General features: G+C 40.0%; 1 protein-coding gene across 1 annotated transcript in view; it reads left to right on the top strand.

The window, feature by feature from the left end:
* Positions 1-22,363, top strand: part of DGKH (diacylglycerol kinase eta) — a 252,206-nt gene that overhangs the window by 123,772 nt on the left and 106,071 nt on the right. Inside the window, 2 exon segments of the mRNA XM_084643173.1 lie at positions 14,887-14,997; positions 16,552-16,632. Of these exon segments, the coding sequence (XP_084499299.1) occupies positions 14,887-14,997; positions 16,552-16,632 (192 nt within the window).

Here is a 22,363-nt window from a genome sequence, read left to right as displayed (position 1 = left end):
CCCTAGTCTGTAGCGGTGCATTGGGTTCTTCCGTCCTAAGTGCAGGACCCTGCACTTATCCTTATTGAACCTCATCAGATTCCTTTTGGCCCAATCCTCCAATTTGTCTAGGTCCTTCTGTATCCTATCCCTCCCCTCCAGCGTATCTACCACTCCTCCCAGTTTAGTATCATCCGCAAATTTGCTGAGAGTGCAATCCACACCATCCTCCAGATCATTTATGAAGATATTGAATAAAACCGGCCCCAGGACCGACCCCTGGGGCACTCCACTTGATACCGGCTGCCAACTAGACATGGAGCCATTGATCACTACCCGTTGAGCCCGACAATTTAGCCAGCTTTCTACCCACCTTATAGTGCATTCATCCAGCCCATACTTCCTTAACTTGCTGACAAGAATACTATGGGAGACCGTGTCAAAAGCTTTGCTAAAGTCAAAAAACAATACATCCACTGCTTTCCCTTCATCCACAGAACCAGTAATCTCATCATAAAAGGCGATTAGATTAGTCAGGCATGACCTTCCCTTGGTGAATCCATGCTGGCTGTTCCTGATCACTTTCCTCTCATGCAAGTGCTTCAGGATTGATTCTTTGAGGACCTGCTCCATGATTTTTCCAGGGACTGAGGTGAGGCTGACTGGCCTGTAGTTCCCAGGATCTTCCTTCTTCCCTTTTTTAAAGATTGGCACTACATTAGCCTTTTTCCAGTCATCCGGGACTTCCCCGGTTCGCCACGAGTTTTCAAAGATAATGGCCAGTGGCTCTGCAATCACAGCCGCCAATTCCTTCAGCACTCTCGGATGCAACTCGTCCGGCCCCATGGACTTGTGCACGTCCAGCTTTTCTAAATAGTCCCTAACCGCCTCTATCTCCACAGAGGGCTGGCCATCTCTTCCGCATTTTGTGATGCCCAGCGCAGCAGTCTGGGAGCTGACCTTGTTAGTGAAAACAGAGGCAAAAAAAGCATTGAGTACATTAGCTTTTTCCACATCCTCTGTCACTAGGTTGCCTCCCTCATTCAGTAAGGGGCCCACACATTCCTTGGCTTTCTTCTTGTTGCCAACATACCTGAAGAAACCCTTCTTGTTACTCTTGACATCTCTGGCTAGCTGCAGCTCCAGGTGCGATTTGGCCCTCCTGATAACATTCCTACATGCCCGAGCAATATTTTTATACTCTTCCCTGGTCATATGTCCAACCTTCCACTTCTTGTAAGCTTCTTTTTTATGTTTAAGATCCGCTAGGATTTCACCATTAAGCCAAGTTGGTCGCCTGCCATATTTACTATTCTTTCGACTCATCGGGATGGTTTGTCCCTGTAACCTCAACAGGGATTCCTTGAAATACAGCCAGCTCTCCTGGACTCCTTTCCCCTTCAAGTTAGTCCCCCAGGGGATCCTGGCCATCCGTTCCCTGAGGGAGTCGAAGTCTGCTTTCCTGAAGTCCAGGGTCCGTATCCTGCTGCTTACCTTTGTTCCCTGCGTCAGGATCCTGAACTCAACCAACTCATGGTCACTGCCTCCCAGATTCCCATCCACTTTTGCTTCCCCCACTAATTCTACCCGGTTTGTGAGCAGCAGGTCAAGAAAAGCACCCCCCCTAGTTGGCTCCTCTAGCACTTGCGCCAGGAAATTGTCCCCTACGCTTTCCAAAAACTTCCTGGATTGTCTATGCACCGCTGTATTGCTCTCCCAGCAGATATCAGGAAAATTAAAGTCACCCATGAGAATCAGGGCATGCGATCTAGTAGCTTCCGTGAGCTGCCGGAAGAAAGCCTCATCCACCTCATCCCCCTGGTCCGGTGGTCTATAGCAGACTCCCACCACTACATCACTCTTGTTGCACACACTTCTAAACTTAATCCAGAGACACTCAGGTTTTTCTGCAGTTTCGTACCGGAGCTCTGAGCAGTCATACTGCTCCCTTACATACAGTGCTACTCCCCCACCTTTTCTGCCCTGCCTGTCCTTCCTGAACAGTTTATAACCATCCATGACAGTACTCCAGTCATATGAGTTATCCCACCAAGTCTCTGTTATTCCGATCACGTCATAGTTCCTTGACATCACCAGGACCTCCAGTTCTCCCTGCTTGTTTCCAAGGCTTTGTGCATTTGTATATAAGCACTTGAGATAACCTGTTGATCGCCCCTCATTGCCAGTATGAGGCAGGAGCCCTCCCCTCACAGACATTCCTGCCTGTGCTTCCTCCCGGTATCCCGCTTTCCCACTTACCTCAGGGCTTTGGTCTCCTTCCCCCGGTGAACCTAGTTTAAAGCCCTCCTCACTAGGTTAGCCAGCCTGCTGGCAAAGATGCTCTTCCCTCTCTTCGTAAGATGGAGCCCGTCTCTACCCAGCACTCCTCCTTCATGGAACACCATCCCATGGTCAAAGAAACCAAAGCCTTCTCTCCGACACCATCTGCATAGCCATTCGTTGACTTCCACGATTCGACGCTCCCTACCTAGGCCTTTTCCTTCCACGGGGAGGATGGACGAGAACACCACTTGCGCCTCCAACTCCTTTATTCTTCTTCCTAGAGCCACATAGTCCGCAGTGATCCGCTCAAGGTCATTCTTGGCAGTATCATTGGTGCCTGTTTGTAAGAAACTGAGAACTTATTTTTATAGACAGATTTTTATTGATAAAATGAAAGGCAGTAATTATAGAAGTATAACTTTTTTTGACAGTTTTGATACTCTAACACATTTATTTCCATGCTTGTCATTTCTATTTTTCCATGCTTTTCTATTAAAAATACTTTAATAATATGTTCAGTTGTTTTAATGGAAAAAGCAGACATCATGCTACTTAAAACGCAAAGTGCATATTTAACTGCACAAGTCACTGACAGTAAAAGCATAAATAATAACAATATCTTCATTGCAATGAAGGTAATTGAATAATCCTATGCTTATGTATTCTAATTTAATTAACACTGGCTGCCAAGTGATAGGTGGACTTCTCATACCAGAGTGCCTGAGAGTTCTACAGTAAAACAGGAAATACAACAGAAGAAAAACATTTAAAGAGAAAACACTCTTTTAAAACAAAATGTGTGCGTGTGGTGGGGGGAGAACACAAGGTGCAGTGATGGAGAAAGAGGATGCAAACAGTTAATGGTGGTGGTAATCACAGAGGCTAATGAAAATAACTTCAGGGAGAAAGTCTTAAGGTAATGGTTAAAAGTGGAGAGAGGTCATGGGAAAGAGAGTCCCTCACTCTAGGGCCCTCTTAACCAAAGGCAATTTTGTTAGCTTAAAAAGATACATAATATCTGTCAAGCTGTCCTCCAGTGGCTCAAGAGCGTGAATACCTGTCCAAGACTGTTCAGAAGCAGAGCACAAACCCCGAACTGGTTGTGAGTTCTATACTTAGATATCACCAATTATCAAGTGAAAAAACTCCTCAAGCACTCTGGAGGCATAGACAGTCCCTTGTGTATCTTACCACACCCAGTTAAGCTTACCTGTGTGATAGATTGTTCCTTACACCAAACATCTCAGCAATATTCAGATTACTACCAGTTCCAAAGGACCAGACACTTACCCCAGGTCAATTACACCTTAGATCTCGCACCAAAGATACTCCTATAATAAACTATCTAAAGATTTAGTAACTAGGAAAAGGAAATGAGAGAGTAGAGCTTTTTGTAGTAGTTGGAGGTTCCTAAGTGCTGTAGGTTTCATTTCCAGGTACCTGTATATTGTGTTGCTTTTGTTCTGCCAAGAAGTGACAAAGGCATGAATAAATGAGGCCAGATGTTCGTCCACCAGGATGGGATGAAGTCTCCTAGCTAATTGATGATGGTAGAAAGCATTAGTCCTGGCCATTATGATGAGAGAGCTCAGCGTCAGGGAGTAATCCGAGAGTATACCCAAACTGCAGACTGAATTGACCAATTGTGGATGTGAACCTTCAGTCAAAGGAAATGGTGGTGATGTGGTCGTTTGTGATGAAAGGTAGACATATAGGTCAGCTAGTGTTGCTGACAATTGAGTCCATGTCATCTGACCAATTCACCTGGTGGTTGCATGTAGATGTTGAAAAAGACTGGAGAGAATTGATTCTTTTGAGTGTCCAGAGTCCTCTTCTCCTCAGTAGGTCTGGTAGAGTTCCAGTAGCCAGAATCCCCAAGCAGCTGGACCTCTCACAGTGGAGCTAAGAGTGTAGATCTGTTACCTCCACTGACTATCAGCTACTGAGTTGTTCTGTTCTCTTTTTAAGCTCCTCCTCCAGCCCATATATCCTTTGCAGGTGCGGGGGTTGAGGTGGCCTGGGCCCTAAATAGCACTTAACTCCTGCCTTTTCAGTGTGGGGTTTGTACACCCCTCACACCTAGCAATACCAACACCACTATGAGGTGAGGAAGTGTTATCCCCACTGTGCAGATTGGGAACCAAAGCGCAGAGAATAAGTGATTTACCTGAGGTCACAGAGAAAGTCTATATTTGAACTGAGAAAAGAGTCCAGTCTTCTGAATACCCATCTATGCTTTCATTCTCTTAAAGAGAATGAAGTTGTAGCTGGAAATAAGGAGTGGAGGCCATGCCATGTGACTAGTCAGCTCCCCACAGATCACTGGTAAGTAGAGCTGATGGGGAATTTTGCAACAAAGCTTTTTTTTTTTGGTCAGAAACTGTTGATTCATCAAAACTTTTGTTGGGAAAGTTTCTTACTTCCAGTCTGAAATTTCAGGGCAGGTGGGCAGGGGAGAAAGGGAAAAAAAAAAACCCCTTAGCGTAGCCAGTAGTGGTTAGTGGGCTCACCTGATATGTGGGGGAGACAGGTTCACGTCTCTGCCTGATTCTGTCTGCCCAGTGAATATGTAATAAGTCACCACTTTGAATTGGGCAGAACAAGGAACTGAACCTGGGTCTCCCATATCCCTGGTTGTGCGCTAACCAACTGGCTTGAGAATCCGTATCTCTCTGTCCCAAGGAATATTTAATTATTTTACAAAGTGGAACAGCTCCAACAGGAGAGCTCCAGAGAGTCTGACTGTTTAACTCTGTTTGATTCACAGCAGGGATTGATCCTGTCTCTCCCTCATCCCAGGTGAGTGCCCTACCCACTGGGCTATTGGCAATTCTGGGCTGGTCCCTATTCTTCTCTTGTTTTTTGTGAAAAATTTCTAAAGGTCTTGGTCTTGTTCCAGTGTGGAACAAAAACAAATCTTGAAACCTCTAAATTTTTCATGAACCAGAATAATTTTTTTTCGGACTGCCCTAATAGCAAGTGCTCTGTTGATCACAGTTTGAGAGCCATTGGTTTACACCATATCTTCACAGAACTGCATGGTATAAAGCAGGGGCAGGTAAACTTTTTGGCCTGAGGGCCACATCGGGTTTCCAAAATTGTATGGAGGGCTGGTTAGGGGAGGCTGGGTCTCCCCAAACAGCCAGGCGTGGCCCGGCCCCTGCCGCCTATCCAACCCCCACGCACCTGCTTCTCGCCCCCTGACGGCTCCCCCGGGACTCCTGCCCCATCCAACTGCCCCCTGTCCCCTGACGGCCCCCCCGGGACTACCTTCCACTGCTCCCTGTCCCCTGACCACCACTGGACCCCCCACCCCGACTGTCCCCTACTGTCCCATCCAACCCCCCCTCTCATTTCTGACTTGCCCCCCAGGACCACTGCCCCATCCAACCACCCACAGAACCCCTGCCCTTGACTGCCCCCCACCACCCAATCGTGCCCCCCCCGGACCCCTGCCCTCATTCAACCCCCCTGTTCTCCGCCCTCTGACCGCCCTGACCCCTATCCACACCCCCGGCCGCTGACCACCCCCCTCAACTCCCCTGCCCTCTATCTCCCCCCGTCCCCGTCCCCATCCCCTTACCACGCTGTCTGGAGCACTAGTGGCTGGCAGCGCTACAGCCGCACCGGCCAGAGCACCGGGTCAGGCCGTGGCTCTGCAACTGCGCTGCCCGGCCTCCCAGAGCCTTGCGCCAGTGGCGTGGCGCGCTGAGGCTGCGGGGGAGGGGGGACAGCGGGGGAGGGCCCGGGAGAGAGCCTCCTGGGCCAGGAGCTCAGGGGCTGGGCAGCAGTTTCCCGCGGGCAGAAGTTTGCCCACCTCTGATATAAAGGCATCTTTTGAAGCTAAACCAAACATTTTAATAAAATATGAAAAGCCTAATCCAGTCCCCAGGATGCCAGATTACATAAATCATGAAAATTTAAAAAACAGTAAGCACAGTCCATAATTCTTCAGCTTTATCTGGAGTCTGTTGCTATGAACTGCTTTTTCCATGTTGCACAGTTCCTTGGCATGCTTTTACCATAGTCATATCAATTAGATTGCTGCTTTTCACACTTAAAAATATGGATTTCTGGGCAGTGAATAATGAATTAGACAGTAATGTTTTTGTTTTTTTTTTTTCACCACTGAGATCTGCTGGAAAGAGGTGCCCTGTCCAAGGAGTTATTGTGGATGAAAGGTTTCATTGAATTGGCTAATCAAAGAGTAGATGAATTAAACTTGTTGAGGAATAGTTAGGTAACTGAATTCAAAATATGACATAAGTAATCAGAATTTCCCACACCTTCTAGTAAAGTAGAGTGAACTCAATATAAATTTGGAATACAGTGAAACCAGTGAATTATTTTAAACTGTATAATCTGTAACTCAAAAGGAAATGCTCTATAAGTAGGCCTGGCAGAATTCAATTTTTTTTTTATTTTTGTTTTTTTGAGTTTTGATGGATAATATCTCTGTTCATTTTAAAGTATTATTTTTTACTTTTATCAATATACATTTTCACAGTTGCAGGAAATTATGGAGGCGGGTCTGACAGTAATTATTTAATGACATTAGATGCTGAGATTCACAAAGTTAACACTTTGTAACTGTTAAAACACAAATTGTCCACATCAGATGTCAAAATATAGTCAGTAAGTATTCTTAAACTCTAAGTTCTCAGCATTTTTCTTAGTTTGCTTATCTGTATATTTCGATTATTATCCATGGAAATAGCTTTTTGTTAGTTTTTGTGTGTATGCTGAAATTGACATTTACTGACATTTACCAGTAAAAATCTAATCCTTCCAAGCCTATCTATAAAGTCTCAAAGATACTCAGCACTTTAATGTGTCAACTAACAGGAGTTTGATTAAACTAGAGTTATGATATGAGCTGCTGATTGTTATAACACCTGTAGTGTCTTATACAGACTTAATCCTATTAAAATATCAGAAACAATATGGTATAATGACAGATCATTTTGTAACCAAAATAGTTTGGAAAGCCTTTACGAATGGAGGGGTATAGTACTGATGCATGTTTAGGTTCTTTAGAAAAGTCAATACATATTAAGATTCTGGGAACACTCTCCTTTCACTTTATAGGTCTTCTCAACATTTATATTGTCTGAAAGTTTAGTATTTTCACAAATGTTGATAACATTTAGTGGATTTGATAGCCAGAAATAATAGGCTGTTTTCTACTGAGTACAACTCCTTAGAGTTTTGTCTTAATCAATGGAATTTGTTAGTGGTCTTAAAGGGAGAAAACCAATAGAGTAATATAAATGAAAAATTGAATATTTGTTGAGACAGATCTAATTATAATATTGATGTTATTGTAATTTTTGTTTATATTTTCTTTCAGAGAATGATTTTGATTTGAAAGTGTGCAGCAGTGTTAATATGCCTCTCTTCGGCAATACTATTGTTACACACCTTTAGTAAGGGATGATTGCTACTGTTTACATTTTAAATGTGTTAGACCATTACCCTAGGACCACAGAAACTCTACTCTTCCCAGTGGAATTGTAATGGGATTTTTGCATTTTGCTTGTGGGAGGCATCTTCTCTTGAGTAGTTTTAGTAGTTCATGTTATTTTATAGTTACACCTACATGTATTTTATGGAACAACAAAATCTTTGAGTGCCTACCCTGCAGCCATTGAAGACCATAGCAGTGCTCCCATGGACTTCACTTGGTACAGGATCAAGGCCAGAATGACTTTATTAAAATTAGCCTAATCAGCATTTTAATTTGATTGTCTCTTTGGAAAAATTCATATACATTTCTATAATTTTGTAATTTTGATTTTCTGATGTATGTGGTGTTTCCATGTCACTCTCCTGCGTGGGAAAGAGTCATTTTACCCATTTTAATCCTTTTTACTCAGAACTAATGAAACTAAAATGAACAGTACTTGATATTCCAAGTTGTAGCTGTAAATTATTGTTCTAAGACAGAAGTTAGCTCAATTGTGAATAATACCCTAGCCCTTAATAATTGTGAATAATACCCAAGTCTTTGGCACCAAATACTCAATTGTGAATAATAACCAAGTCTTTGGCACTAAAGCACAACCTTGTAAGTGATCTGTCCGTTGTGAAATATTTTACAGCTGTTCTATTCCCCTTATTAATAAGAACAGTCTGTTCTTTCAGTTAATCGTCTTTCATTTACATAGTATTTTCCATTTTCAGAACTTTACAAACATGAACTAATGAGAGAAACATTTTGTAGATGGAGAACCTGAAGCAGAAAGAATAATTACTCAGGGTCACAGAGAGAGTAAGGGCTTGGTTATAGGAACATTTCATTCACGTTAAGCTTGGGTATGACTCTATCTCACGCTAGCCTGCCGCTTGATAACTGTCCGTTCAGACCCTGCTAACACATACTAACAGTTCCTTAGTGCACATTGATCTAGTCCTGTTTCAAAGCAAGATAGATCAAATCACACTAAGAAATTGCTGGAATTTTAGTTGTGATTTACCAGCTGAACAAGGAGAGAAATCTGTAGAAATACAGGTCAGAGAAGTACAATTGGTTATGATACCACAAAAAATTGCTGCATAAAGATAATTTACATTGGGTTTCTAGTTTTTGTTGGTTTATTTTTACCTTAAGATACACATTGAAACTGTTACAATCTTTTTTTATTACATTAAATTACTAATCCCCTTTCTATCTTTTTTTTTCTGTTAATTTATTTAACTGTGCTCATTCATATCCCTGGCATAGCTATTTTTAAACATCATCCTTTTGTCTTTTTTGAGGTCACAAGAAACCCTCAATAAAAATGTACTGTTACATTTAACAATTGGGTGAAGATTTTGTTTTCTGTAGATTCAATTTATTTTTATTTTGAAACCATTAATAGAGAGCTGTCAGCATAAGTGGCAGAATTGAAACTACTGTTTTGACGTTGTCAACAAAGCATAGACTTGCAATCCAAGATCCCATCTTGATCAAAATTCAAGACTTTGATTGAAAAAGACATATTATTAAAAATGTAATGATCTGCAGAAGACTTGGAATGTTAAGGGAGTATGAGTTAATGAGAACCATGAGATTTTCTTTTTCTGTAATGTGCTCAGAATTGTGTTTGCTTCAGACCATAACTGTGTGCCCTGTGAACATATAGAAATCTCACAGCAATACAGAAATATCGTTGATCTGTTTTGGTATTCAAATTTAGGAAGGTAAATCAATAGGCAGTGTCTCTGGAGGATGGAATGTACTGTATGTTTAATATATTTTCTTGTTTTATTTAAAACATTTTGTGATCTTAGCAACCAAAATATTAACTGTCCAGGCTTCTGATGACCTAAGTAAAGTCAAAAAACAAATTTTAAAACAAAAGGTCAACTTGAAAAATCGCTTCTCTGTCTGAATTTTTTAAGTTGTACTGAAGATTATATAAATGAAAGTGACTGGGAAAAATGTAATTTTTTCTTTGATATTTCCATGTGTTTTTTTGTGCTTGGCAGTACTTTGTACATAGTTGGTTTCAATATTTCCCCTCAGCAGACTTCCCCTATTGTTCCTGTGGGTTTTTCTCACATAAACAGGGAAAAGAGAAATTTTTTTTTTTTTTTACAATAGGAAAATTTGATTATAAAAGTACAAAAATTGACTCATGGGCTTGTGTGGTGTCTGAAATCACTTCTAACTCATTTTTGACATTGACACACTCTGAAGATTACAGCTCACTTTCACAGAAACAAGTCTCTTTAGTCTTGGAACTTTGAATGATACCTAAATATCTAAGAATTCATCTTTATAAAGGAAGGTGCTTTTAATCTTTCAATCATTGTAATACCCACAAACCCCAATCATCTTTATCACTGGGGTTTTTGCAATGAAGAATTGGGTTTCTACCTTTTTCAATAATTGAATACTGATTTGCAAATACTTAATTTTATAAAATGTGGAGATATCTTTTAAATTGAGTTTTGATGAGAATATAATACTATTATGTAGCACATTAATTTCCGTTTGCTAAGTTGCTAAAGGGTAAGGATATCTAAGGTGATAGGCATTAATTTCAGTTTGCTGAGTGTACCACCAAGTTCATTAATAACTAAAGGAAAATTGCATTGTACTGGCTATTTTATTCATGAGTGTTTGCTCTGTCCCTACATTTTTAGTTTTCAGTATGTGTGCAGATTTTTACAGTGACGGTGTATAATTGGATTGCCCAAGCTGTCATGGGGGAAGCTGGAGGTTTTAGCAATTGAATGGGAGATAGAGCTTTTGGCAAGCATCGCAGTTCGGGCTTGTGAGATGTGCCCATTAACTGGATGCTTCTGCCAAATTACAGCAGTGAAGTAGTTAACAATATTGACAGTTGTTTCCATTATGCTTCAGAGTTAATATTCTGCTGAGGTGAATGGGTCAGTTCATGCCTCTTTGATGTTTTCTTGTCTGCAGACTCAGGGAGACATTATTACTGCTTTGGTTTCTGCTCCATTTGTAACTGAAGGTTTTCCTCTCAACACTGGGGGTTAGAAATATGATCTATGTGTGACCCAAGGACCTCTGGATGCCAGCTGGCAGATTGATTGGCAGGGAGTTCATCAAAAGAATGTCATGTAAGGTCTCTAATGAAAGCCTGTATCACACTGGTCATCATAATCATTACATATGTAGTTATGTATATACACTGAAAATTATGTTCTTAAGGTCTGTGACTAGAGGCTGATCACCAGAAAGGTGAAAAGCACGTTTTCTTTCAGGCAAGAAATGTGTGTCTATTTGTCTGTTTACGTGTAAATTAAGGACTGTATGGTTCAAAATGGGCATCTGTTCACAGTGTGAGCCAACTGCTAATGAAAGACTGTGAAATCTTCAAAGAGAGGACATTTAGAGGAAGAAGTGAGCCAGTAAGGACAATGAACTTTTGGGGAAATACTTAAGAGGTATGGAGGCATACCCTTATTCCTTTAATCTGTGAGGCCAAGCTGCCAGCGGGCTTGATTTTATGAGAAGGGTTCTCAGCCAAACTGGTTGAAAATGCTGGGGAAAGTCCTTGGGGTAAGCTATATTGTAGGAAATTAGGCAGTGTCTTGTTAATTAAGTTTAGGTTCTAGAAAGCATGTTATGATTTTGTTTTATGCTTTACCATTTGTTTCCAATATTCTTACTTTCTATCATTTGAATCACCATTCTTTGATGATAAACTATGGTCATGTCTACACTTACTAGTGAAGACGCTACTCCACTTCCCCAAGAGGTGGATCCTGAGCTGAACCTTGGAAATGGAAGGGTGCTGTTCTTTGGGAGTAGTGTATCTGAGAGTTCTGTGTGCGTTCTGTGGAACAGGCTGAGCGGTCCAGAGGGACCCTCAGAGGACTCAGTGGTTGGTGCTTACCTATTGCTAACCTTTGCAGAGAGAATTAGGCCTGGAAGGTCAGGCTTGTCTTGCCAGAGGCTGATGCTTTCAGACAGCTGATCCACAGCAGGCACAGACAAGACTTCCTGATGCTAAGGACAGGTGGTGGGGAGGTTCCTCATAACCCTAGGAAGTGTCACACTATAAAGGTTAGATTTTGGACCAAAATAGGGGCACAATCAGAATTTTCCTGAGGAGGGGGCCCAGGTAATCTGCCAAGTAGCAGAGATCACTACCAAAAGTGTATGGGGATAAAAGTCTGTATTTGTACATGTTACACAAAATATTAAAGCCCGTATGTTCCAGGATGGCACCACACTGACCTGTGGGACTTGCTAATCAACATACAACTGAGAGCTGCACACCTCTGTGAATGCAATGATCTCAATTTACTTTTCAGCAGCATCCCATTTTGTGCATGCATTGGGTTCCAGGAGGCACCCACATATGTATGTTGTTTCCTCCCTTCTCATTGCTGCACAGCACATGTATGTCTTTGCCAAGCCATGACCTCTTCTTCTGAAGCATGTCTGGAAGCAGAAGAGTTTGAGGAGGTAGCCTGAAGAGAGGGCAACCAGGGTTCTGAAAAACAGGGAGCTAGGGTTGGGGGCTGGAGCCACAGGAAAAGCTGCTGCCCCTTCTCCAGGCCATGCTGTTTGCTGACAGCTTCAGTTACTACTTTTTCCCCATCTCCCAGGACTGCTCCCAGGTGAGAGAGACCAGCCAAGACCTCTCCGTCTCCCACCGGAGCGACCTATCGTTAAGGCTAAGATTTTGTCACAAATATTTTTAATAAAAGTCATGGGCAATAATGAAAAATTCACAGAAGCTCATGACCTGTCTTTGACTTTTACTAAAAATATCCATGACAAAATGGGGAGCCTGGGTAGCAGTGGGCAGGCTCGAAGCTCCAGGGTCCCGCTCCGCTGGTGGTTCGGAGCTGCAGGGCTTCCACCTGCTGCCCGTGGTAGCCGGGAGTGGTGGGGGGCTCCTGCTGCCTGCGGTGGCATGGGTACCCCACAGGTCCCTGCCTCCGCAGGCAGCAGGGGACCCTGCAGCTCCCAGCTTGCACTGGCTGAAGTCACGGAGGCCTTTGACTTCTGTGACCTCCATTACTAAATCATAGCTTTATTTATCACCTTTTGCCAATGAAGTGGGGGCTGGGCTTATTGCATCCTTGGAGCAAAGTTCTGTAGCAAGGGTTGGATTCTGTACCAGTGGAACTGGATGATGGAAGTGCTCTGCCCTCAGTAGAGTATGTCTGTTGATGAAAGCATTTACACTGTACACGAATGAAAGTACATTACCTGGCTATTTTAAATTAATAAGAATATTTATTATCAGGATCTGTTGTAATAGCTTCATATGAAAAAATATGCTATAGCAGTTAAATGTGTTTTCACCTCCAACTTCAGAAGGGTTTTTTTGGTTGAGAAAACAACTTTCTCATAGTTAAAATGGTAGTTTAAAAGATTTGTCATAGAGTTTTGATTCATAAGCCGTTTACGATTCCAGAGCCATTTAATGGACAACAATCCCCTGGTTACATTAAACAGGTTGGAGTGTTTGTGGAATATTATTAGTGCTCTAAAAGGGAGAGAGAAAGCCGTGATAATGCCTGTTTTTGTAGAAATGGCATGAAGGAATTAATTTAATCTTCAGGAAAACTGTGTATTTTTTAAAGTCTAGAAAAATAGGCCAACAGATTTATGTTCTTTCTATAGACTTTAAATTCATGTATCTCCTTCATGAAGAAGGTTTTTAGTGTACATTCTGATCTTCCCATAATGTATGCCATGTATATCATAACATACATTTAGATGTTTCCACTTTCAGGATAATATGAAGATAAATGCCAATGCCCATTATATATTTGAAGAGGGAATTAGGACCATTGAATACAGAAATTGTATTTATGGAACTGATTTGTATATTATTCTCACTTTTGCATATACGTAAATCATATGCACCTAATTCATGTGCACCATGAAAATTTCAAAGAGGGAAACAAAACACAAGTACAGTATGGCTATAACAAACAAAACCAAAACTGGTGTGTGTGCCTATGACTACTGTTGACTGAATTGCTAACAAATAAAATCCATTACATCACATGAAAATATTTTATCTTTGTTAGGTATATTTGGGGGCATTTTAGTAGGAAAAAAACATTAAAGAATTTAGTATAGTAGCCATGCTATGGATATATTTAACAATTATTTCACGTTCATAAATGTGAAATAGTGAAACAAAAAGGTATATTTTCCTTTTTACTGTGAATGTATTATGTTAAAGTTAAGAAGAATTTGACATCCATTGAAAGAAGATGGTGTCATGCCCTTTTTTCAGGGTTTGATTAAGCTTATAAGAGGTCCAGATCAACTTATAAGTGACCTTTGCATCATGTTGTCTAGAAATTGCACTGTACAATGACATCTGCATCATGACATAATACAAAATGGAAATACCATGCTTCAGAGGCTGCTTTAGAGCAGAGAATCCAGATCCATATGTATCTGCTTTTCCCTTTTAATAGTGTAGTTCAAAAGAGAAAATTGGGTATTTAAGACACTCTGTGATATAGGCCACTGTGCAGAACTATATTATACCATTGAGTTATAAAAACTCCTCCTATGAAAAGTACATGGGGAGTGCTTAAAAATCAATGGTGTGATGAGGCCCACAGATACTACCAAAACATTTCTAAACACATTAATTTATTGTGCTCTTGACACTATTCTTCCAAGTTTGAGTTTGTCTTCTTTTCCATTTTAATAGTTAGAAAAAAAGGGTAGCAAGAGTACAGATGCCACAGAGTACGATCTGCATGAGCTTGTATGGCATAGATAACTAATATTTTTTTTCAGAATTGTGCAACTGCCAATCATTGCGCACTACAATATTGTGCTTTTTGAATTATAGAAGTAATACAATTAAATAGCAATTTAATCTCCAGAATAATTATTGGCATTTTCAGTGTATATCTCTACTGCTTTTTGAATGCGTACACAGAAGTAACCTTTTGCCAGTATTCGCATTGTTAAAAATAATTGTGCATAGTTTGATTGTCAAATGATAGAATCAATCATCATCTCATGCGTGAATACAAATAAAAAACAATGAATATCTTTGTGCAGAACAGAAAATTGTTTACAAGGGTCTAAGAATTTTTTTTATATAGTATATTTAGATACTTGGATATTTTTACTGGGTCTGATGTATTTAAATATTTTTTTCTTGTTTTCAGACAAGTATAAAGGAAGGGTTACTATTGAAGCAAACAAGTTCTTTTCAGCGGTGGAAAAAACGTTATTTCAAACTTCGAGGCCGTACCCTTTACTATGCCAAGGATTCAAAGGTAAGGATGTATAATACTAAGAACGAAAGCCTTATGCTTGTAACACCAATTGTTTCTTAGGTTTATTAAAATTAGACCATCAATTTTAAAATAACAGTGATTGTTTTCACAGTCAATTTGCTATTTATAAAGATTAGTATACAAAATTAACTTGCAAAAGAAGACATGTTACATACACCTCTGAGTTTTCTGTATTGTGGTTTGTTTCTGTTCTTTTACCCTTTTTAAACAAATTAGTCAAATAACGTTAATAAGCTGATTTCTCTTTTTTTGCTTAGGAAAATAAATTTTAAAAAGGAAAAAAACATTGGAGGGATATTGTTCAAATGTTAAACCTCAAAGTTCAAGTTTTTATGATTATGCTAAATACTGCTAGTCAGGAGTTATCCCTTGAAATGAATTTTCAATGGAAAATGAAGTTCTGAAAAACTGAAATTTTCAGTGGGAAATTTTCATTTTCAGAAATTACTCTCCTTCCTGTCAGGGAAAATCTAAATGAAATATTTCATTTCAGGTCAGTTTGATCCAGATGGAAATGTTTCAGTTTGTTGAACTGAACGGAAACATTTAATTTCAAATCAGTTTATCATTAAGCTGCTTCTTCATGAGCCCCCATGGTGCCTTCTGGGAGTGGTAGTTCAGGTGCTTCAGGCCCTCATTTGCTCCTATTGATTGACCCACTACATTTCCCATGATGCACTACAATCTCCCCTGCGACTCAGCTGCATGGTGCGTCAAAGGTATCAAAGGTCACATAGGTAAGAATGAGGGCATGAGTCACCCACGCTAGGCACACTTGTACAGTTGCTGCCCTGAAGAACTGACAACCTTAATTAACAAGACAGACAAGAGGTGGGAAAATGGCAGGATCATCCACATATTACAGGTGGGAAACTGAGGCAGATCTGGGAATTAAATGCAGATCCCCTGCCATCCCAGTCATACCTGCCTCAACTGCAGGACCATCCTTAGTTTCAACTCCCTGCCATGAGTTGAGTGTGTGTATGTGGGATGACCCGGGGGGAGGGGGGGGGGGTGTCTTTCTTTTTTACTCTTTTTCCCCACAGGAAGGGAGAAGAGACACATGACTGGAATTGTTTTACTCTTCATCAATGAGTCTCAGTGAGCCAACAGAACCCATTTAACCCTTTCCCAGCAGACTTAACACTGGCTAACAGGCTGCGATGTTTAAAGTAAACTCTGACAGACTGTTATACGTATTTATCTTCTTTGATTCTATTATGGCTTCCTTAAGTGGCCCTTCAAGGCTGAATATAATATTGTACATTTTCTCAAAGGTATTTTTAAAGTGAAGATTACTTTTTTGACTGGGATAAAATTCATTTTCAGCCCGCTTATGTTTTTGAATTTTCGTACTGATCAGATTGTTGCATGGCTCCCTTTGAAAGGCGAAATTAGAAAGATTTATCTGCTTAGTAATTTTTCTACTTATTTAATTTGATTCCTAAAACAGTAATGTGGAAGTGAAAGTGCAGTAGGGTAAGTGTGCTTAAAAGTGGTATTTAATGTGTTTGTGTTATTTTCTGTTCACAGTCTCTAATATTTGATGAAGTTGACCTGTCAGATGCCAGTGTAGCTGAATCGAGCACAAAAAATGTCAACAACAGCTTCACGGTATGGTGCCATTATCATAGCTGTAGCCTTGAAAGCTATAAAAAGACACTAACTAAGACAATCAAGAATGTTCTCAATAAAATTGTTTCTCATTTTCCTTTATTTGGAAGTGTATTGATGAAATAGCCTGTAGTGTCATGACAACATTATATTAACTGTTGATAATTCTGAACCCAGTTTCATGCTCATCTTTTAGTATATTTAACATTTGTTTCATAAAATGCTGATACAGAACATTAAAAAATAGTGAAGGTGAATATCAACTGTCCTTATTATCAGTCATCTTTATTTTATGCTGTAGTTTATCTTTTAATGTGTCATATTCTTTTAAGTTAAATTTCCTGCATGATTATCACTAAATGTTATTTTAATTCCCTATTCTTAAATTGATAATTCTGATCCTCAACTGTATTAAAATAATTGGGTTTTTTGCTGACCATATTATTCTTAGTTGGTTTCAACCTCGCTGTCTTTGTATTTATACCTTATTTATACAGTGGCATATGAATGAGGGGATTACAAGTTTATATAAATCCATATCAGCGTTTTACACAAAAACCTAGAATTTTGTCATCTTTTCACGCTTCTAAGGGAAGGCTGAATGTTTTGTAATTGTTTTAAATTATTTCATTATGGGAAATTAGGTGATACAGATCAGTCTGTCATGTCCGTTCCTCTCCCTCTTCCCCCCAAAAGTGGTGAGGTTTTGTGAACATTTTTAACTCTCATGGAAAGGTGTTTTATAGCCAAGGACTAGCTGCCAAGAAGACTCTGGGTGACATCCTGCTCCATGAAATCAATGGAAAGTTTACCATTGACTTCAATGGTACTAGGATTTCATCTTCTTATCAGAAACTCCCACTCTCAATCTAACTATTAACATTTCCATTTTTCCTGAGGATTTTAGTTGTCACAGGTGATCATGGTCACATAGTAAGAGTCAATTTCCAAGGAAGTCCAGTGCCAGCCTGATGAAAGCTTCGCTGATGAAGACTCCAGGGGCTCGCTCATTCTGGTGTTTGATGAGTAGCTAAAGTGATCAGAGCAAGTGTGCTTTCATCAGCGTAGGTTGGAGGTCAGGTTGTTGCACTGACTAAAGTTTCTTTAACATTTATAATTTCCTTCCCAGATACAGTGATTTTCAGTAACGAAGTTTGGAGGATCAAATCCACATCTGGCAGGATAGTATGAGATCTTTTGGCTAGGGGAAGGTAGAAAAAGGCCCCCTTTTTTTTTGGTGCTTTTGCTATTCGGGTGTCTATTGTCAGTGAAGAGTCCAGAAAGCCCTCTTGGCTGCAAGCCACTCTGATGACAGTGGGACAGATGCCCTCTAGTGAGGGTGATGGAATGTTAGCTATTTTTTCATAGTCATTTTCATTACCTATTTGAAATTCTACTTCCATCTTGCCTGGTTTTAGATTTAGACAAGAACTATTTATCATTCCAGCATTGGGATAGCCGAGGAATGATGATGAAGTGTAGTCTACCCGTGTGAGAAGAGGTTCCAAGTTTTTTTGTATCCTAACTCTACTTGGACTTTTGAACAGGGGGAAATGGAAGCTGCCTCACTAATATCAGACCTTTATTCAGGAAAATTACTTTATCATTTTGCAAATGACTCTTAATTCTGTTAGACATTGAGGAGTTTTCTCCAAGATGTGACAGTGTGACACTAATCAGTTGGAGCATTTGAGGGGTCTTGTGGGGGAATTATTTTCCATTGGCTTAAGTGGATATATTTAGTAGGAATCTTTCTACATTTAATTATTATGGTTCCACAGGCAGGTTCAAATTAATATGAAACACCTCAGGACAACAAATATAATTACTAATAGGGATCTTTTTCAAGTTTTGACAATGTAGCTTTTATCTTCAGTGTCTATCACTGTCTTGCTTTTTATTAAAAAAGTACATTAACTAACTTCAAAACATTTTTAAAATGCATATAAATATTAACCACATTTATTTTCAGTCATTGATCTACAGGTGTATGTAAAATGCTATGGTTACTGCAAATCCACCTGGCTTAGTGCAATCATATGAAATGCACAGGCATCAGGTGGTATAGCATCTATTTTTAGTCCTAATTGATGTTTGGAAAATTTTAGTTCTAAAATCACCTGCCTTTACAGGCGTGACTGAAAGATGGTTAACAGTAGGGTATGAATTTTAGCTCTGAGCTGTTAAGTTGTATTTCTAACCCTTCCTGCACATGCCCACAAAACCATAAATGCTCACTTCCTTTATCTCTTCTAAATCATCAAGTAATGGGAAAAACTTCAGTGGTTTAGTTCTGCTGCCTAGTCTCTTCTGTGGGTAATAAAGGAAATAATGAAACCATATTTTGGACCATTGTCCCTGCTAGGAATATATGAATTGCCACACTAGATCAGACCTATGGTCCAGTATCCTGCCTCTGACGGTAGCCACCACCACATGCTTCAAAGGAAGGTGCAAGAAACTTTACAGTAGGTAGATATGGGATAATCTGCTCCTTATGGAAGTCTTGTCCTTACCCTACGTTGTTAGAAATTGGCTTAATTCCTGAAGCAAGAGATTTTATATCCCTTATAATTTGTTTTGTTATTTATTATTCTGGATATTCTTGTTATCCAAATAGGTGTCTAGCTTCCAATCTACTTTCTCTAAGTGCACCACATATTATTTTCTATTTCTGTCACTTCCCCTCTCATTTACCTACTTCCTAAGGTAATCATTCCTAGTCTTTCTTTCAGGTGAGAGGTTTCCCATGCCCCTATGCATTCTCACCAGTCATCTCTGACCGCTTCAAATTCTGCAATATAATTTTTGAGGTGGGGGTAACCACTACTGCACATAGTACTCCAGATGAGGGGAAACCATTGATTTATATAATGGGATTATAATGTTTTCTTTATTATTTTCTCTCCCATTCTTTATGCATCCTAACATTTTGGTTTTTTGACAGCAACTGCACATTATGCAGAGGTCCTCTTTGAACTGTTCAGTGATGCCCCAGTGAGGTCCCTTTCCTGAGTTGATACAGTTAATTTAGATCCCTGTAAGGTGTATGAATATTTAAAAATTTCCCTCCATTGTGCGTTATTTTGCATTTATCAACAGTGTACTTCATCTGTTATCATGTTATCCATTCATCTAGCTTGTTTAAGTCCCTCTGAAGTTCCTCAGTTTTCCCTGGGCTTGAATACTCCAAATAATTTGTCATCTGAAAATGTAGCCACCTTACTTCCTGATCCACTTTTCAGATTGTTAGTAAAGATATTAAACAACACCAACACTAGTACAGAACCTTGAGGCACCCAGCTGTTAAGTTTTTGCTGTGATGAAAGCTCACCATTTATTCCTGCTCCTTTGTTTTCTGTCTCTTAGGCAGATTTTGATCCTTGACAATACTTTGTCTCTCATCTCATGACTACTTAGTTACTTTAGTAGTGTCTTCTGCAAGACTTTGTCAAAGGCCTTTTGAAAGCTAATAGATTATAGTATCATAGAAGTTTAGGACTGGAAGGGACCTTAGTAGGTCATCTAGTCCAATCCCCTGCACTCAAGGCAGGACTATGTAATAACTAGACCGTTCCTGAAAGGTATTTGTCTAACTTGTTCTTAAAAACCTCTAATGACAGAGATTCCACAACATCCCTACACAATTTGTTTTAATGCTTAACTACTCTGACAGTTAGGAAGTTTTTCCTAATGTCCAACCTGAATGTTCCTTGCTGCAATTTAAGCCCTTTGCTTCTTTCCCTATCCTCGGGGGTTAAGGAGAACAACTTTTCCCCTTCCTCCTTGTAACAACTTTTTATGCACTTGAAACTGTTATCATATCCCCCCTCAGTCTTCTCTTCTTCAAGCTAAACAAATCTGTTTTTTTCAGTCTTGCCTCATGGGTCATGTTTTCTGGACCTTTAATAATTTTTGTTGCTCTCCTCTGGACTTTTTCCAATTTGTCCACATCTTTTCTGAAATGTAGCGCCCAGAATTGGATGCAATACCCCACCTGAGGCCTTATCAGCGTGGAGTAGAGTGGAAGAATAACTTCATATGTCTGGCTTTCAATATTCCTGCTAATAGATCGAGAATGATGTTCACTTTTTTTGTAACAGTGTTACACTGTTGACTCATATTTAGCTTGTGATCCATTATGACCCCCAGATCCCTTTCTGCAGTACTCTTTCCTAGGTAGTCATTTCCCATTTTGTATATGTGCAACTGATTGTTCCTTCCTAAGGGTATGTCTTCACTACCCGCCGGATCAGTGGGCAGCCATCGATCCAGCAGGGAATGATTTATCGTGTCTAGTCTAGACGCGATAAATCGACCCCTGAGCGCTCTCCCATTGACTCCTGTACTCTAGTGCCGCGAGAGGTGCAGGCAGAGTCGACAGGGGAGCAGCAGCAGTCGACTCACCACGGTGGAGACACCACAGTAAGTTGATCTAAGTACACCGACTTCAGCTACGTTATTCATGTAGCTGAAGTTGCGTAACTTAGATCGATTCCCCCCACCCCTCCAGTGTAGACCAGAGCTAAGTGTAGTACTTTGCTTTGGTCCTTATTGAATTTCATCCTATTTACTTCAGAACATTTCTCCAGTTTGTCTGAATTTTGAATTTTAATCCTATCCTCCAAAGTACTTGCAAACCCTCCCCACCCTTTTGCTCCCTCACAGCTTGGTATCATCTGCAAACTGTACAAGTGAACCCTGTCAAAGAAAACTGTTAAGTTGGTTTCACATGATTTGTTCATGACAAATCCATGCTGACTGTTAGTTATCACCTTATTATCTTCTAGGTGTTTGCACATTGATTGCTGAATTATTTGCTATATTATTTTTCCAGGTACTGAAATTAAGCTTGACTGGTCTGTAATTCCCTGGGTTGTCCTTATTCCCCTTTTTATAGGTTGGCAGTATATTTATCCTCTTCCACTTCTCTGGAATCTTTCCCTTCTTCCACGAGTTTTCAAAGATAATCACTAATGGCTCAGTCAGCTCCTTGAGTATTCTAGGATGTATTTCATCAGGCACAGACATCTAGAATATATCTAACTTGTTTAAGTAATTTTTAACTTGTTTTTTCCTCATTTTCTACCTCATTTTCACTGGTGTTCAGTATGTTAGACACCCAGTCACTTCTAACCTTTTTTGGTGAAAACTGAAGCAAAAAAGTCAGTTAGCACTTCTGTCATTTCCATGTTTTTTGTTATCTTTCCCCCGTCATTGAGTAAGGGCCTTACCCTGTCCTTGGTGTTCCTCTTGTTTCTAATGTGTTTGTAGAATGTTTTCTTGTTATCTTTTATGTCTCTAGTTAGTTTGCTCTCATTTTGTGCCTTGGCCTTTCTAATTTTGTCCCAACATGCTTGTGGTGGTTGTTTATATTCATCCTTCATAATTTAACCTAGTTTCCACTTTTTTCAGGACTCTTTTTCAGTTTCAGATTAATGAAGATCTCCAGGTTAAGCCAGGGTGTTCTCTTGCCATACTTCCAATCTTTCCTACGCAGTGGGGATAGTTTGTTCTTGTCTAATAATGTCTCTTTGAAAAACTGCCAACTGTCTCACTGTTTTTCCCCTGAAATTTCCCCCATGGGATTTTACCTACCAACTCCCTGAGTTTGCTCAAGGCTGCCTTCTTGAAATCCATGATCTTTGTGCTGCTGCTTCCCCTTCTACCATTCCTTAGAATCATGAACTCTACCATTTCATGATCACTTTCATCCTAGCTTCCTTCCACT

The sequence above is a fragment of the Lepidochelys olivacea genome, assembly GCF_965140295.1.
Source record: "Lepidochelys olivacea isolate rLepOli2 genome assembly, chromosome: 1".
NCBI classification, from domain to species: Eukaryota; Metazoa; Chordata; order Testudines; family Cheloniidae; genus Lepidochelys; species Lepidochelys olivacea.
Note: the sequence above shows the minus strand (reverse complement) of the source record. Positions and strands in the feature narration are given on the sequence as shown.